Source organism: Balaenoptera borealis (genome assembly GCF_965194805.1).
Source record: "Balaenoptera borealis genome assembly, chromosome: 1".
Taxonomy (NCBI): domain Eukaryota; kingdom Metazoa; phylum Chordata; class Mammalia; order Artiodactyla; family Balaenopteridae; genus Balaenoptera; species Balaenoptera borealis.
In genome coordinates this window covers 77,543,719-77,561,489 of record NC_138860.1, presented here as the reverse complement: position 1 = coordinate 77,561,489, position 17,771 = coordinate 77,543,719, and the positions used below count along the sequence as shown (strand labels likewise).

The 17,771-nt window shown below is 39.4% G+C and overlaps 1 protein-coding gene across 2 annotated transcripts in view; it reads right to left on the bottom strand.

Annotated features, from left to right (window-relative positions):
• Positions 1-17,771, bottom strand: part of CD84 (CD84 molecule) — a 42,702-nt gene that overhangs the window by 4,904 nt on the left and 20,027 nt on the right. Inside the window, exons 2-7 of one of the 2 annotated variants that reach the window (XM_082406709.1) lie at positions 16,343-16,690; positions 4,235-4,486; positions 3,723-3,842; positions 3,027-3,059; positions 1,566-1,663; positions 574-636 (exon numbers count right to left, since the gene is read on the bottom strand). In XM_082406709.1, coding sequence (XP_082262835.1) covers positions 574-636; positions 1,566-1,663; positions 3,027-3,059; positions 3,723-3,842; positions 4,235-4,486; positions 16,343-16,690 — 914 coding nt within the window. The remainder of the gene's footprint in view (positions 1-573; positions 637-1,565; positions 1,664-3,026; positions 3,060-3,722; positions 3,843-4,234; positions 4,487-16,342; positions 16,691-17,771) is intronic. The other variant, XM_082406710.1, reaches the window with a different exon arrangement.

The window sequence follows — 17,771 nt, the reverse complement described above, 5'->3', positions numbered from 1 at the left end:
CAAACTGAAAGACCTGTCAAAGATCAGGACTTACCTTCTCTCTTTGCATAATTGAGAGAAGGACATTGAGGCACAGGGAATGTGAGTGTCACTAGAGCTCTACAAATGGTTGGGCATGTTGCACACTGTGAGGGTCTGCTAAGGGAGCAAATGGGAACTGGGGTTCAGCCTGTGTTCTACTTGCACCTGTGTTCTACTGTGCACTTGGTGTGGGCCTGTGTCTGTCCAGGGTAGGGGGAAAGTGGGGGACACTTGCTTTCTAATTTCCACACTGTGAGCTAGCAATGGCCTTGGATGTTACAGAGGTTGGAGTTTCCACACTGTAGTTCAGAGGCCTAGGGGCCTCTGCATATAAAGTGTGGGATCAGCATCATGGAAGCCAGCTTGTGGATGGTCATGGACCTGGGGAGTAGGGCTGTGTGCATGTGTGGAATGAGACCAAGGGCCTCAGAAATTAATCCTGAGAAGCATAGAGTCCCAAGGGAACCAGCTGACTCCTGGTTGGATGGACAAGATACAACAGAAAGGTTGGAATAGACAGGACAACAGGGATAAAAATCAGAAAGTCTTTACCTTATCAGAGTACTGCACTATGGAATAAATCATGTTCACTGGCTCCTCCTTGGTGGGGAGCACCTGTAAAACACCCATCTTCCCTCAGTGAGGGAGCCCAGGCAAAATCTTATGAGTCCCCCTTCTTACTTCTGCTTCTGCCCATCAGCCCTCCCTGGTTGCACTTTCACTAGGTGGCCTCCTCTCCAGCTTCAGCTCTGGTTCCATCCGGCTTTGGAGAAGATCAGGTTCAGGAGGGGGTGAGCATGGGACAGTTGGCAGCCATTGGGCAAAATCTTCAGGAGCCAAGAGGAGGGGTCAGACTGAGTCTTGCTTAGTCAGAATTTTAGCTTTCCATGGGCTCTATGGACCCAGCTGACCTATCAGTCCAAGCACAAGGCTGGATTGACCAGGCAGACCTCAGTTTCCCTTTCACTCCTTGGAGACTTTAGGAGAGCAGGCTGGTGGGGGCACAGAGAAAGGCAATACCATGTAGAAGCCTGGTTCAGGGTGGAGGTGAGGGAGGGACAGGCAGGTAAAAGGCAGGCGAGAGGGGAGGCTGTGGGACAGAGTGAATCAGCCTGAGGAAAGCAAGCTGTTGCTGCAGCCAGACCAAGAAGTCAAGTTCAAGGGGACCTCTCTCAGTTCTGTGCCCTTGAAACCCCCTTAGCAACTTGTTCACCTGTCAGTGGCCACATAACAGCTCTCACCTCACATCAGGAACTCCCCTGTTGTGGGTCCCCTATAGAAGGTGCTTTGCTCTTAGTCATGACTCTCATCTAACCTGGAGCCAGGCCCTCATGTGGAAGCATGAGGCTTCAACCCCAGGAGGCTGTCATGGGGTGACACTTGGTCACATTCTTGTCCTCATAGAAAGACTCATGGCATCGTTTCCCTGACCTGGTATTTCCTGGTTGGACCCTGCCTGGCTCTTGGCTGTGGCTGCTGCCCATGACTCCCTGTCTTGGGGGGGTGGGTGGTGTGTTGGAGACCCATGAGTAGCATCACCTCACCTTGGACTGGGGGATTTCATCATAGATCCTGGGCTCTGCAGTCTGGGTGTCTCTTGGAACTGTGATGTATGTGTATATTGTTTTTTTTGAGGCAGCATCTGTGTCACAAACAAACATAGAACCACAGTATGTGAAATGTGGATGAATTTTTCGAGGTGATCTATTTTAATGTTCTCTTTTTCAGATGAAGAAATAAAACCCCAATAGGTTAAATGACTCCCATCCTCTTGAGATGGATGCTTGGACCCTTGACTGTCTTTCCCTTTTCTAGGGATGGCATGTGGTATGGGAGACACCTGGCTCAGGTTTCGCCCAGAGCTCAGTGGGAATTCTTTTCTGTTCCAAAGTCCACATTAAGATAAAGAGATTCTCCCCAATCCCTGTGTGGGCAATGAAAGTAGCTTTTCCACCCAGGGTCTTACTTTGTGTCTCTGGCACTTAGCATCCACTGTCTTGCATGGCTAGTTTTCTTTTCACTTGAGGGTCTTAATTTTTCGACTAGAATGATTCTCTCTAGTTATACACTGTGTTGGCCTCTTCTGGTGCATACCTTTCTTTTACCACCTCAATGTTAGACCTGTAGTAGATGCTCCGCAAATATTTGTTACTTGACTGATTCACAGAGTCAAAGATTTGTTAAGCTCTCTCCACATGCCAAGCTATGTATGAGGTCATGGAGCAGCAGACAAGAGAGATAAGTCCCTACTTTTAAGAATTCATGGGCATTCCTCCCAGTGTACTGCTTTTCTTTGCTCCTAACATGGAACACTTGAGGGTCAAGTTGAAAAGAGATAGCCAGAATTCGGGGCCTTCATATTCCAGGGCACCAACATAACCGCAGACAACAAGTCTGAGCTGAGCGATATTACAGGGATCCAGTGTTTCAGAGTTTAGTCCTGTCCCAGCCCCTGCCTCAGACCTGGTGAGTGAGCCGGACCCAGTGCTCTCTCTTATCTCATTTGCAGATGAAAAAATAGCCCTTATTCCTTCCCATGAGGCTGTGAGGGATTGGAGGCAGATGCCTCTTTGAGGAGCCCTGAACATCACCTATGGCCTGAGCAGGTTGTGTGATTTCTCCCCATCATGAGGCCATTTGAGTTACAGTTCGTGTCACAAACTCTTTTCCCCCAGAATGCCTCCTTCTGTACCAAGCCCAGGTTGGTCGATTGTAAGTACAGTATCTAACACTAACTGAGTACTTACAAGGTACCAGGCACTGGCCAAGTATTTTATATGTGTAATTCATTAAATCTGTTTAATAAGTATCTGCAGCACATCCTATTTTTATGCATATTTTACAACTGAGAAAACTGAGACAGTGATAAAATAACTGGTAGTTGATAAATGGTCAAGCTGGCACCTTCACCCCAGACTGCCTGCAAAGTACAAGCTTAGGCTTAACCACTCTGCTATGAATGCATCTCTTCCATCATCCAGGGAAACTCGTGACTGAGAACTTACCAGGGTTCTTACTGAAGGTCTTCAAGTAGGAACCTGAGGAATCAGACACAAAGGAGAGTCAGGAACATGGAATCAGATGTAGAGCCTCGCTACATACAGGCTTGTTATTATGATCGGTGGGAAAGCAAGATTTTGGGTGGACACGGAGTTAGGAACAATAGGAGGGTACAATGATCCCCTAGGGCCCAAGATCAGGTTTTCTGAATTGAGAATGGTTACAATTACAGAATGATCCAGAGGGACCCAAAGGGATCTAGTGACAACCATGGAATATAAAATTAGTACATGTCCCTCAATGACATTTCAAAGGTCACAGTTTTGATGGAATTGGAAGTGACCTTGGATACCTAGTCCAAACCTCATTTCACATGTGAGAACACTGAGTCAGAGAGGTAAAGACATGTAACCTATGAAGCACAGCTTGTTAATGGCAGTGCTAAACTCGAACCCAAGTTCTGGGCCCACCCCATCTTGGTGACCCCAGTAACATATTTTGAAGACCATTCAGGGTAATGTTATATAGTCCTTGGGACCATCTTTCTGGGAGATGGTAAAGTGGGGAGCTGGGGATTTTAGGAAGGCTAATTCCCTGGAACAAAGGACATTTCCACCCCATCTTGGATAAATGACTTCAGTCCCAGGAAGAAGGAAGAAGGAAGGTGCATTTCCACATTTTAACTTCTGAGAAAATCCTACCTTGTCCTCTTTTGTGCAAAAGGAACAAAATCACTGAAGGTGGAATGATTACAAGCAGAGAGAGCACAGCCAGCCCACTCAGAAGCCCAGTGTGGCGAGTATGAAGGCCCATTGCGATGTCTGGAAATAGAAGATGCGGTGAGACTTGACTCTCAGGAAATAGGCCATAGAGGCTGGGCAAGCTTGTCCACATTCAGGGGCACTATCCATATTGAGTGTCCTCCAGGGGAGTGCCAAAGCGCTGAGGGAAACTGTACTTTCTGCTATTAAAGGTCAAGATCAGAAACTGAATTGGGGAGCTGAGCGGGGGCTGCCTCAGAACACCCTGAAATGCCCGGCATCACCCAGAAGGCTTTGGATTCTTTTCCAGGGCTTCTTGGAAAGAGAATTCCCCTGGGTCCAGCCCTGGCATAAGGGAGGCACCTTCCCCTGGAGAACTAGGGCCGATTCAGGCCTTGCAGCAGGCTAGAGTCATTTCTGAGACTCCAGGAGAGATGGACAGAGATGGTTACCTGCACAGAGCTGCTGGGCAGAGATGGAGTCAGAATTGTTGCTGACGGGGTTCGATGCTGTACACGTGTAAGTCAGCTCTTGGTTGTCAGGGGTCTGGAAGATTCGAAGGACATTGCCTTCTTCCCCCAGTGGACTCCAACTGTATGTCACATTCTTTTCTTCTTTCTCCACAGAGCATGTCAGTGTGACATTGCAGGTGCTATTCACAGATGTCATTAAACTCTGAGTAATTTTTGGCTTCCCAAGCCGACCTATGAGGAGAAAACACATGAGCCAGTGGTAAGCTGGAGCTGGTCTATACCAGCTTGTGGGAGCCAACTGTTAAATTTTCAGAAATTTTCATGATGGACGTTAAAAACTTACAATGAAATAAATTATATTAAAAACAAAGCTAATAATATTCAAAACATTACTTTCTAATTTTTTTGGACAATTTACTATAATCTATGCTCTAGAGGTTATTTACATCTATTGTATCTATCCCTTGTAATGATGTATCAATACAAAGTCTTCCCAACTCTGCAGATCTTAAAATCAGCCAAAGTGGGAGTATTTACACCAAAGAAATTGGCATCAGCTGCAAACTAGGCCTTGATTTATTGCTTTCTTGATTGTCACACTAGACTTAAGAAAACAGTGGAGGAGAGGGTACTGAAGCAGCTTAAAGTAACAATGCATCCTGTCTGTAGCCATTATATTGTGAATAGCACACAAAAAATTGGAAATGTTCTTCCAGTATTTGAAAACCACTATCCAGTTCAGCAAAGAAGTTGCTCACATCATTGATGAACAAGTGAAGTTCCAATATATATGTCTTTGTTGAATCACTTTTTTCTTATTACTGAACTTAAATGAAAATATCAACCAATATATATGTTGGTTGCATTTATCCACTCCTCATGTTGACTCCTTCATCAGTTGCAACCATATGTTGGCTAAGGATATAAATGCTCAACAAAAACCACTGAAAGTGGGGAGACCTTCAAGATGGAGGAGGATTAAGATGTGGAGGTCACCTTCCTCCCCACAAATACATCAGAAATACATCTACATGTGGAAAACCTCCTACAGAACACCTACCTACTGAACGTTGGCAGAAGACCTCAGACTTCCCAAAAGATATATGTATTTTTTTCCTTTTCCTCTTTTTGTGAGTGTGTATGTGTATGCTTCTTGGTGTGATTTTGTCTGTAGAGCTTTGTCCTAGGGTTCTGTCTGTCTGGTTTCTTTCTTTCTTTTTTTTTTTTAGTATAGATTTTAGTGCTTGTTATCATTGGTGGATTTGTTTTTTGGTTTGGTTGCTCTCTTCTTTCTTTCTTTTTTTTTCTTTTTTTTATTACTTTTTAAGTTTTTTCTATTGTTAATAATTATTTTTTATTTTAATAACTTTATTTTATTTTATTTTATTTCATTCTTCCTTTTTTATCTCCCTTTTTTTCTGAGCCGTGTGGCTGACAGTGTCTTGGTGCTCCGGCTGGGTGTCAGGTCTGTGCCTCTGAGGTGGGAGAGCTGAGTTCAGGACATTGGTCCACCAGAGACCTCCCGGCTCCACATAGTATCAAATGGCGAAGGCTCTCCCAGAGATCTCCATCTCAATGCTAAGACCCAGCTCCACTCAACAACGAGCAAGCTACAGTGCTGGACACCCTATGCCAAACAACTACCAAGACAGGAACATAACCCCACCCATTAGAAGAGAGACTGCCTAAAATCATAATAAGGTCACAGGCACCCAAAAACACACCTCCAGGTGCGGTTGTGCTCACCAGAAAGACAAGATCCAGCCTCATCAACCAGAACACAGGCACTAGTCCCCTCCACCAGGAAGCCTACACAACCCACTGAACCAACCTTAGCCACTGGGAACAGACACTATAAACAATGGGAACTACAAACCTGCAGCCTATGAAAAGGAGACCCCAAACACAGTAAGTGAAGCAAAATGAGAAGACAGAGAAACACACAGCAGATGAAAGAGCAAGGTAAAAACCCACCAGACCAAACAAATGAAGAGGAAATAGGAAGTCTACCTGAAAAAGAATTCAGAATTATGATAGTAAAGATGATCCAAAATCTTGGAAAAAGAATGGAGAAAATACAAGAAACGTTTAACAAGGACCTAGAAGAACTAAAGAGCAAACAAACAATGTTGAACAACACAATAAATGAAATTTAAAATTCTCTGGAAGGAATCAATAGCAGAATAACTGAGGCAGAAGAATAACTGAGGCAGAATAACTGAGGCAAATAAACAATGTTGAACAACACAATAAATGAAATTTAAAATTCTCTAGAAGGAATCAATAGCAGAATAACTGAGGCAGAAGAATGGATAAGTGACCTGGAAGGTAAAATAGTGGAAATAACTACTGTAGAGCAGAATAAAGAAAAAAGAAAGAAAAGACTTGAGGACAGTCTCAGAGACCTCTGGGACAACATTAAATGCACCAACATGCGAATTATAGGGGTCCCAGAAGAAGAATAGAAAAAGAAAGGGACTGAGAAAATATTTGAAGAGCTTATAGTTAAAAGTTCCCTAATACAGGAAAGGAAATAGTCAATCAAGTCCAGGAAGCACAGAGAGTCCCATACAGGTTAAATCCAAGGAGAAACATGCCACGACACATATTAATTAAACTATGAAAAATTAAATACAAAGAAAAAAATATTGCAAGCAACAAGGGAAAAACAACAAATAACATACAAGGGAATCTCCACAAGGTTAACAGCTGATCTTTCAGCAGAAACTCTGGGAGCCAGAAGGGAGTGGCAGGACATATTTAAAGTAATGAAAGGGAAAGACCTACAACCAAGATTACTCTACCCAGCAAGGATCTCATTCAGATTCAACAGAGAAATTTAAAGCTATACAGACAGGCAAAAGCTAAGAGAATTCAGCACCACTGAACCAGCTTTACAACAAATGCTAAAGGAACTTCATTAGGCAGGAAACACAAGAGAAGGAAAAGACCTACCATAACAAACCCAAAACAATTAAGAAACTGGTAACAAGAACATACATATGGATAATTACCTTAAATGTAAATGGATTCAATGCTCCAATCAAAAGACATAGACTGGCTGAATGGATACAAAAACAAGACCCTTATATATGCTGTCTACAAGAGACCCACTTCAGACATAGGGACACATACACATTGAAAGTGAGGGGATGGAAAGATATTCCATGCAAATGGATATCAAAAGAAAGCTGGAGTAGCAATTCTCATATCAGACAAAATAGACTTTAAAACAAAGACTATTACAAGAGACAAAGAAGGACACTACATAATGATCAAGGGATCAATCCAAGAAGAAGATATAACAATTGTAAATATTTATGCACCCAACATAGGTACACCTCAATATATAAGGCAACTGCTAACAGCCATAAAAGGGGAAATCGACAGTAACACAGTCATAGGAGGGGACTTTAACAACCCACTTTCACCAATGGACCGATCATCCAAAATGAAAATAAAAAAGGAAACACAAGTTTTAAATGATACATTAAACAAGATGGACTTAATTGATATTTATAGGACATGCCATCCCAAAACAGCAGAGTACACTTTCTTCTCAAGTGCTCAGGGAACATCCTCCAGGATAGACCATATCTTGGGTCACAAATCAAGCCTTGGTAAATTTAAGAAAATTGAAATCATATCAAGTGTCTTTTCCGACCACAACACTATGAGACTAGATATCAATTACAAGAAACAATCTGTAAAAAATACAAACACATGGAGGCTAAACAATACACTACTTAATAACCAAGAGATCACTGAAGAAATCAAAGAGGAAATCAAAAAATACTTAGAAACAAATGACAATGAAAACACGATAACCCAAAACATATGGGATGCAGCAAAAGCAGTTTTAAGAGGGAAGTTTATAGCAATACAATCCTACCTCAAGAAACAAGAAACATCTCAAATAAACAACCTAACCTTACACCTACAGCAATTAGAGAAAGAAGAACAAAAAAAAATCCAAAGTTAGCAGAAGGAAAGAAATCATAAAGATCAGATCAGAAATAAATGAAAAAGAAATGAGGGAAACAATAGCAAAGATCAATAAAACTAAAAGCTGGTCCTTTGAGAAGATAAACAAAATTGATAAACCATTAGCCAGACTCATCAAGAAAAAAAGGGGGAAGACTCAAATCAATAGAATTAGAAATGAAAAAGAAGTAATAACTGACACTGCAGAAATACAAAGGATCATTAGAGATTACTACAAGCAACTATATGCCAATAAAATGGACAACCTGGAAGAAAGGGACAAATTCTTAGAAAAAGCACAACCTTCCGAGACTGATCCAAGAAGAAGTAGAAAATATAAACAAATGAATCACAAGCACTGAAATTAAGACTGTAATTAAAAATCTTGCAACAAACAAAAGCCCAGGACCAGATGGCTTCACAGGCCACTTCTATCAAACATTTAGAGAAGAGCTAACACCTATCCTTCTCAAACTCTTCCAAAATATAGCAGAAGAAGGAAAACTGCTGAACTCCTTTTACAAGGCCATCATCACCCTGATACCAAAACCAGACAATGATGTCACAAAGAAAGAAAACTACAGGCCAATATCACTGATGAACACAGACGCAAAAATCCTCAACAAAATACTAGCAAACAGAATCCAACAGCACTTTAAAAGGATCATACACCATGATCAAGTGGGGTTTATCCCAGGAATGCAAGAATTCTTCAGTATATGCAAATCAATCAATGTGATAAACCATATTAACAAATAGAAGGAGAAAAACCATATGATCATTTCAATAGATGTAGAAAAAGCTTCTGACAAAATTCAACACCCATTTATGATAAAAACCCTCCAGAAAGTAGGCATGGAGGTAACTTACCTCAACATAATAAAGACCATATATGACAAATCCACAGCCAACATAGTTCTCAATGGTGGAAAACTGAAACCGTTTCCTCTAAGAGTGGGAACAAGACAAGGTTGTCCACTCTCACCACTATTATTTAACATAGTTTTGGAAGTTTTAGCCACAGCAATCAGAGAAGAAAAAGAAATAAAAGAAATCTAAATTGGAAAAGAAGAGTAAAGCTGTCACTGCAGATGACATGATACTATACATAGAGAATCCTAAAGATGCCACCAGAAAACTACTAGAGCTAATCAATGAATTTGGTAAAGTGGCAGGATACAAAATTAATGCACAGAAATCTCTTGCATTCCTATACACTAATGATGAAAAATCTGAAAGAGAAATTAAGGAAACGCTCACATTTACCATTGCAAAAATAAGAATAAAATACCTAGGAATAAACCTACCTAAGGAGACAAAAGACGTGTATGCAGAAAACTATAAGACACTGATGAAAGAAATTAAAGATGATACAAACAGATGGAGAGATATACCATGTTCTTGGATTAGAAGAATCAACATTGTGAAAATGACTATACTACTCAAAGCAATCTACAGATTCAATGCAATCCCTATCAAATTACCTATGGCATTTTTCACAGAACTAGAAAAAAAAATTTCACAATTTGTACTGAAACACAAAAGACCCGAATAGCCAAAGCAATCTTCAGAAAAGAAAAACGGACCTGGAGGAATCAGCCTCCCAGACTTCAGACTATACTACAAAGCTACAGTAATTAAGACAGTATGGTACTCACACAGAAACAGAAATATAGATGAGTGGAACAGGATAGCAAGCCCAGAGATAAACCCACGCACATATGGTCACCTTATCTTTGACAAAGGAGGCAAGAATATACAATAGAGAAAAGACAGCCTCTTCAATAAGTGGTGCTGGGAAAACTGGGCAGCTACATGTAAAAGAATGAAATTAGAACACTCCCTAACACCATACACAAAAATAAACTCAAAATAGATTAAAGATCTAAATGTAAGGAGAGACATTATAAAACTTTAGAGGAAAACATAGGCAGAACACTCTATGACATAAATCACAGCAAGGTACTTCTGACCCACATCCTAGAGAAATGGAAATAAAAACAAAAATAAACTATTGGGACCTAATGAAACTTAAAAGATTTTGAACAGCAAAGGAAACTATTAAGACGAAAAGAGAATGCTCAGAATGGGAGAAAATATTTGCAAATGAAGCAACTGACAAAGGATTAACCTCCAAAATTTATAAGCAGCTCATGCAACTCAATATCAAAATAACAAACAATCCAATCCAAAAATGGGTAGAAGACCTAAATAGACATTTCTCCAAAGAAGATATACAGATCACCAACAAACACATGAAAGAATGCTCAACATCACTAATCATTAGAGGAATGCAAATCAAAACTACAATGAGGTATCACCTCACTCCAGTCAGAATGGACATCATCAAAAAAATCTACAAACAGTAAATGCTGGAGAGGGTGTGGAGAAAAGGGAACACTCTTGCACTGTTGGTGGGAATGTAAATTCATACAGCCACTATGGAGAACAGTATGGAGGTTCCTCAAAAAACTAAAAATAGGACTACCATACAACCCAGCAATCCCACTACTGAGCATATTCCCTAAGAAAACCAAAATTCCAAAAGAGTCAGGTACCGCAATGTTCATTGCAGCTCTATTTGCAATAGCCAGGACATGGAAGCAACCTAAGTGTCCACTGACAGATGAATGGATAAAGAAGATGTGGCACATATATACAATGGACTATTACTCAGCCATAAAAAGAAACGAAATTGAGTTATCTGTAGTGAGGTGGATGGAGTTAGAGTCTGTCATACAGAGTGAAGTAAGCCAGAAAGAGAAAAACAAATACCGTATGCCAACACATATATATGGAATTTTAAAAATAAATAATAAATAAATGGTTCTTAAGGAATAAAGGCTCAGACGTAGAGAATGGACTTGAGGATACAGGGAGGGGGAAGGGTAAGCTTGGGATGAAGTGAGAGAGTGGCATGGACATATATACACTACCAAATGTAAAATAGATAGCTAGTGGGAAGCAGCCACATAGCACAGGGAGATCAGCTCGGTGCTCTGTGACCACCTAGAGGGGTGGGTTAGGGAAGGTGGGAGAGAGCCACAAGAGGGAGGAGATATGGGGATGTATGTATATGTATAGCTGATTCACTTTGTTATAAAGCAGAAACTAACACACCATTGTGAAGCAATTATACTCCAATAAAGATGTTCAAAAAGAAAAAAGAAAAAGTTCATTTTAAAAAATGTTTTTACTAAAGCAATGAAAAAGTAAATGATAAAAGTTGTAGGTAGTAAAGGGTTACCAAAAAACCAGTTATATATAAGTTGAGGCAATAGCTAGATCTGGAGCTGGCAGAAGGAAAGGAAAAACCTTTTACCAGGAGATAAGAAAAGGACCACTTGCAGAGCTGATAAGTTTAGTTCATTCTTGTGAAAACCGCTGCAATGTGGTTTGCTCCTCCCACCATTGCCATGTGAGGGAGGAAATAGAGGAAGGAACTGGCACATAACTTTCTAATTAATGTGGAGTCTGTAAAGGCAATATATTCAGCACTGTAAATATAGGAACCATTTGTCTGTACCTGTGGAGGAGTAGAACATGGGAACTAAGAGCTGTAAAGTCTTTGATTCCAACCTAACCAGATACTCTGGTCCTAAGAGTCTCTTAGAGGGAACCATTCCAGATCAGAATTAGTGATAACTTGCCAAAGAACTTCTAAACTAGTTTGGAGTAAAGACCTTGATTAGCTATAACAGTGATAGATACAGATATGTATAGTGAAAAAGGAACCAAATGGTGTGTGTGTGTTTCTGTAGAAACTTGATTTACAACAGTGTTTAAGTCTCTGCTTGTTGTTCACTTATTTTTAGAAAGACTTTTTTTGTGTGGGTGTCAAGGTGGGGGATAGTGGTGAAGAATAGGATTCCATCTCATTTTTCTCTGCAGGAACACAGATGTTACCTACACAAAGCTGATGGGCAGAGAAGGTCAGGGTTGTGGCTGACAGGCCTTCATCCTCCCAAGTCAAAGTGTGGAGAAGCCATTGGAGACCAGGTTCAGAATCCAGGCTCCACTGTTCTCTAACTATGGAATGGTGGAGAAGGTATCCAGCTGCACTGAGCTTTGGTTTCCTCAATTATAACACGGGGACAACAATTTTCTCTAGCTAGGGTGGTTGTGAGGATTAGATGAGCTATTATATATAAAGACCATTCTACTATCCATCTATTATCTATCATCTATCTATCTATCTATCTATCTATCTATCTATCTATCTATCTATCTATCCAACATCAATCTATCTATGCTTATATGTACTCTAATTTTCTACTGAAGAAGCAAAATAAACTGGCAATAGTGACTGCCTCTGAAAAGGAAGAGTTGCATTTCACTGTATTATCTTTTGCTCTGTTTGTGCATATATTGCCTAAATATGTATAATCTTTATGTATTTTTAAAAATTAGGTGGTAGAATGCCATACAAATAGATAGTGTTCATTAAATGTCAGTTTCTTTCTCTTTATCTTCTCAGCTAACTACCCAAAAAGTGCAGATTTTGTTGTATGGGCTTTCTCTAAGATTTTACAGTAGTCTGTCCTAATTGCAGATGGTATAACACCCCCTAAAGACTGAGTGGGTAAAACTAAACATATAAAGGGATGAAAACAAACATCATAAAATTGAATGCCCTCTTTATTTTCTCAGCCTTAGTTCTTGAATGAGTCAGATATTTTCTGAAGTGTCCACACTTGGGTACGGTTCTTTGACTCTGTCGCTCATGCCCAGTTCAGAGCCTTCTTCATCTAGGAAGTTCTTCCTAACTAGAATCTAAAAAGGGGACAAGGGTTAAAAAATTAATAACAATAGCTGGTTATTGAGCATCTACTTTAAGGCTTGCACTGTACTAGGAGCTCAACTAACACTATCTCAATTAATCCCATCTATTACAATCTACATTCTATAGATAAGGAAATTTAGGCCCAGACAAGGTAAACAACTTGCCCAAGGTCACACAGTTGGCAAGGGTTCTAATTCTAACATTAATGTTCTTTACAGTATGCGTCCTATCCAGATGCAACCCGATTGAATTATGCTATACTAATTGAGCACTTACAGTTGCCAGGCACTGTATTAGGACCTGGGACTATTATGATTAATTCATTTTTTCATTCAACAAATACTTCTGCAGCACCCACTATGTGCCCGGCAAGGTAGGAGCTGGGGACATGAAGTGTATCATATACCAGTCTCTGCCTTTATGGAGCTTGAACTTTAGTGGATTAACTATATACCTGAATTGTATCTATTAGTCGCATTTCTGTGTTTTCCTGCTGTGGGGCAGATGGACAGTAAATTCCTTGAGACATGGCTCAAATTTCTCTATGCTAGAAATTAGTGCTGAAATAAAATGTTAATCATTTATGTAATTTAAATTGTTCTAATAGCCACATTAAAAATAGTGAAAATAGGGGCTTCTCTGGTGGCGCAGTGGTTGAGAATCTGCCTGCCAATGCAGGGGACGCGGGTTCGAGCCCTGGTCTGGGAAGATCCCACATGCCACGGAGCAACTGGGCCCGTGAGCCACAACTACTGAGCCTGCACGTCTGGAGCCTGTGCTCTGCAACAAGAGAGGCCGCGATAGTGAGAGACCCGCACACCGCGATGAAGAGTGGCCCCCGCTTGCCACAACTAGAGAAAGCCCTCGCACAGAAACGAAGACCCAACACAGCCAAAAATAAATAAATAAATAAATTTTAAAAATTAAAATAATAATAATAAAAATAGTGAAAATAAACAGGTGATGTAATAATGTATTTTATTTAACTCAATAGATCCAAAATGTTATCTTAACCTGGAACCAATATAAATTGATTAATGAGATATTTTATGGGTTTCTTTATTGATGCTAAGACTTTGAAATCTAGTGTGTATTTTACACTTAGAGCACATTTCAATTTGTACTCACCACATTTCATATACTTAATAGCTACATGTAGCTACTGACTACCATATTGGACAGGGCAGTTCTAGATTAGCACTTCTCAAACTTCAGCACACACAGGAATAGTCCAGAGAGAATGTTAAAACACAGATTCCTGGGCTTCACCACCAATGGTAAGGATTGTGGCCTGAGAATTTGCATTTCCAATAAGTTCCCAGGTGATGCTGCCGCTGCCAGCACACAGACCACGCTTTGAGTAACATTGCGTAACACACCACACACATCTCCTAGTGAATTGCGGCAATTTTAGTGATAATAACAGTACTAATATTTTACCTTTTAAAAGCATTTTGCATTAGCTACTGGAGAAATTAAAATTAAAAACCAAAATGAACTATACTACTCACTCATCAGAATGACCAAAATAAAATACAGTGACAACACTAAATGCTGTGAGGATGTGGAGATACTGATCATTCGTACATTTTTGGTGGGAATGCAAAATAATTTGGCAATCCTTTTAACACTAAAAATGACTCTTAAAAGTTCTGGAGAGAGCTATCAAGCCATGAAAAGATACAAAGATAACTTAAATGCATATTACTAAGTGGAAGAAGCCAACCTGAAAGGGTTACATACTGTGTGATTCCAACTACATGACATTCTGAAAAAGACAAAACCATGGAGACAGTAAGATCAGTGGTTGCCAGGGCTTGGGGGGAGGGATGAATAAGCAGAACACAGAGGGATTTTAGGGCAGTGAAACTATTCTGAATGATACTGTCATGGTGGATAAATGTCATTATATATTTGTCATTACCCATAGAATGTATAACACCAAGAGTGAAACCTAATGTAAACTGTGGACTTTGGTTGCTAATGATGTATCAATGTACATTATTAATTGTAATAAATGTATCACTCTGGTGGGGGATGTAGATAATGTAGGAGGCTATGTATGTCATAGGTGGCAGGGTGCATATGGGAACTCCCGTACTTTTTACTAAACTTTTGTATGAACCTTGAACTGCTCTAAAAAATAGAATCTATCTAAAAGAGGAAAAAAATTTCTGGAGTTGAAGAGTGGTGATGATTGCACAATAATGTAAACGTACTTAATGCCACTGAATGTTACACTTAAAAATGAATAACATGTTAAATGTTATGTATATTTTATCACAATAAACCATTTAAAGAAAGAAAAATGGATTTACCATATGATTTCATTCTTGGACATTTATCTTAAAGAAACAAAAACTTATTTCATGCAGAAACTTGTACACAAATATTCATAGCAGCTTTATTTGTAATAACACCCAAACTAGAAACAACTAATATATCCCTCAATAGGTGAGTGGTTAAACAAAGTAGTACATCTGTACCATGAAATACTATCCAACAATAAAAATATATAACCTATTGATACTTGCAATAATTAGGACGGCTCAAAGAAATTATGCTGAATGAGAAAAGCCAATCTCAAAAGCTTGCATACTGCATGATTCTATCTATGTAACATTTGTGAAGTAACATAATTTTAGATATGAAGAATGGATTAATGTCTTCCAGGAGTTTGGGAGGGGAAAGGGGGTGGCAATGAGTGACTATAAAGGGATGAAGAAATCTTGTGACATCGGTACAGTTAAGTATCTTGATTATGGTAGTGTTTACATAAAGCTATTTATGTGAATAAATTGTACAGAGCTACACACATACACATAAATAAGTGCCTATATAACTGGTGAAATCTATTCAATAAATAAGCTCTACAGATTGTACCAATGTCGATTTCCTGGTTTTGATATTGTACTCTAGTTATGTAAGATGTTACCATTGGGAGAGGTGGAGGTGAAATGCACACAGGCCCTCCCTATACATTTCTTTACACCTTTCTATGCATCTATATTTATTTCAAAATAAAAAGGTTTTTAAAAAGTACTTTGCATACACTATCTTACTTGATCTTCACAATAACTATGGGAAGTAAATAGTATGATTATTTACATTTTATAGAAAAGAGAAACAAGGTCCACAGGAAGAGTACATAGCTAAAAGCAAGCAAAGCCACATCCTCTTATGTACTGATATGTTTATGTAAGTATTTATAAGTATAAAAAGATTTAGGGAACCCAGCTGTCAGAAATAAAAGTGTTCTTTAGACAGCAAATTGCAAAGTAAAAATAAAAAAACAAGCCCTCTGTCTTCCTACAACTTACGATAGACTTGAAGATTGTAGCACCTGGTGGTGGTGGTGATCATTTCAGAGGTCTTTACATTTATGTCAGCTTTGTAGATCCCTGAGTCTTCCATCCTCAGATTTCTGAGCTCCAGGTTATAGTTCTGACCTGAGACATTTATTCGTTCATGGTAATTTTGGTGGGTTATGGAAATTGTGGGTGCTGCTCCTGAGTTTCCTGGTGTTACAAAAGCGACAGATGTTTTGGAATTCCAAGAAATGCTGATAACTTTCTGTGATTGCTGGATATTTAAGGGGAAAGTAACTGACTCCCCCAGAATCCCATTCACCATGAAGATGTCTGTGTCACTTCCAGCTGCTTCCAGACCTGAGGACATAAATAGAAAATCATAACCATTTGACTATTGCACCTTTTAGAATTCCCTGTTTCCCCAGTCTTGAATCTCCCCAAGGAGCAGCTCATCCAGTTTCTTGATGATATCTTCTTTTTGGTGGGGGACATTCTGCTTTAAATATATTTAATATGATGGCTAAATATTCTAAAAGATTCTCTTTCAAAAACTAAGTTTCCCAGTGAATTTTAAGGGATCCATTTCATTAAAATTTATTTATCTAGACGTATAGAGTCTGAGAGCTAGATGGAATTTGAGAGATGAAGGCCATAAACTTCCATGAGGTCTGAGATATTAAATGTTCTTTCTTTCCCAAGATCATATTGCCAAGTGGTCGAAGAGCTGGGGCAAGAGCCTACGATGGCTACTGTGGTCTGTGCAAATAAAGAGCTACATGTATGCCTCTATTCCTAGAAGATATAGGCAGAGAGTGCTTTAGAGGCTCTGGAGTAAATATTCCCCAAGCTGGTGATTTTGGGGGGTCTTTTTTGTTCATTGCTATATCCCCAGTCTTTAGACGAGTACTTGACACATAGTGGGTGCTTAGTAAATATTTGTGGAATGAATTAATAAATGGAATTAACTTATGTGTTGCCTAGGATCTTTTGGAGCAACTTCTGAAGTAAGCAAATTTTGTTTATTCATTTATACTTTTATGAATGAATGAATGTATTTATTCAAGGTCAGCTTTGTTCCTGATACTATGGCAGGTATTTATTAATTTAATTATAATACAAAAGTTTGTTGAGCATCTACTCCTTAAAGCATGATATAAGGAGATGGGGGTACACTGGTGAGTAAAAATAGGCATAGTTCCTGCTCTCTGGAACTTAACAGTTAAAGGAAGAGAACAGGTTTGATTGGCTAAGTGCAAATGGTATTAAGTGTTATGGTACTTTGAGAGAGAATAAGAAGGGGAACTTGATTTGTTCTGGGAATCCAGGAATACTTTTGGGTAAAAGCTGAAGGATGAATGCTTTTAAAATCTAACATGGAAAAAAATGAAATGTTTATTTTTTTCTCTTCTCCTCCATTACCTTATGAAGATAAATTGAT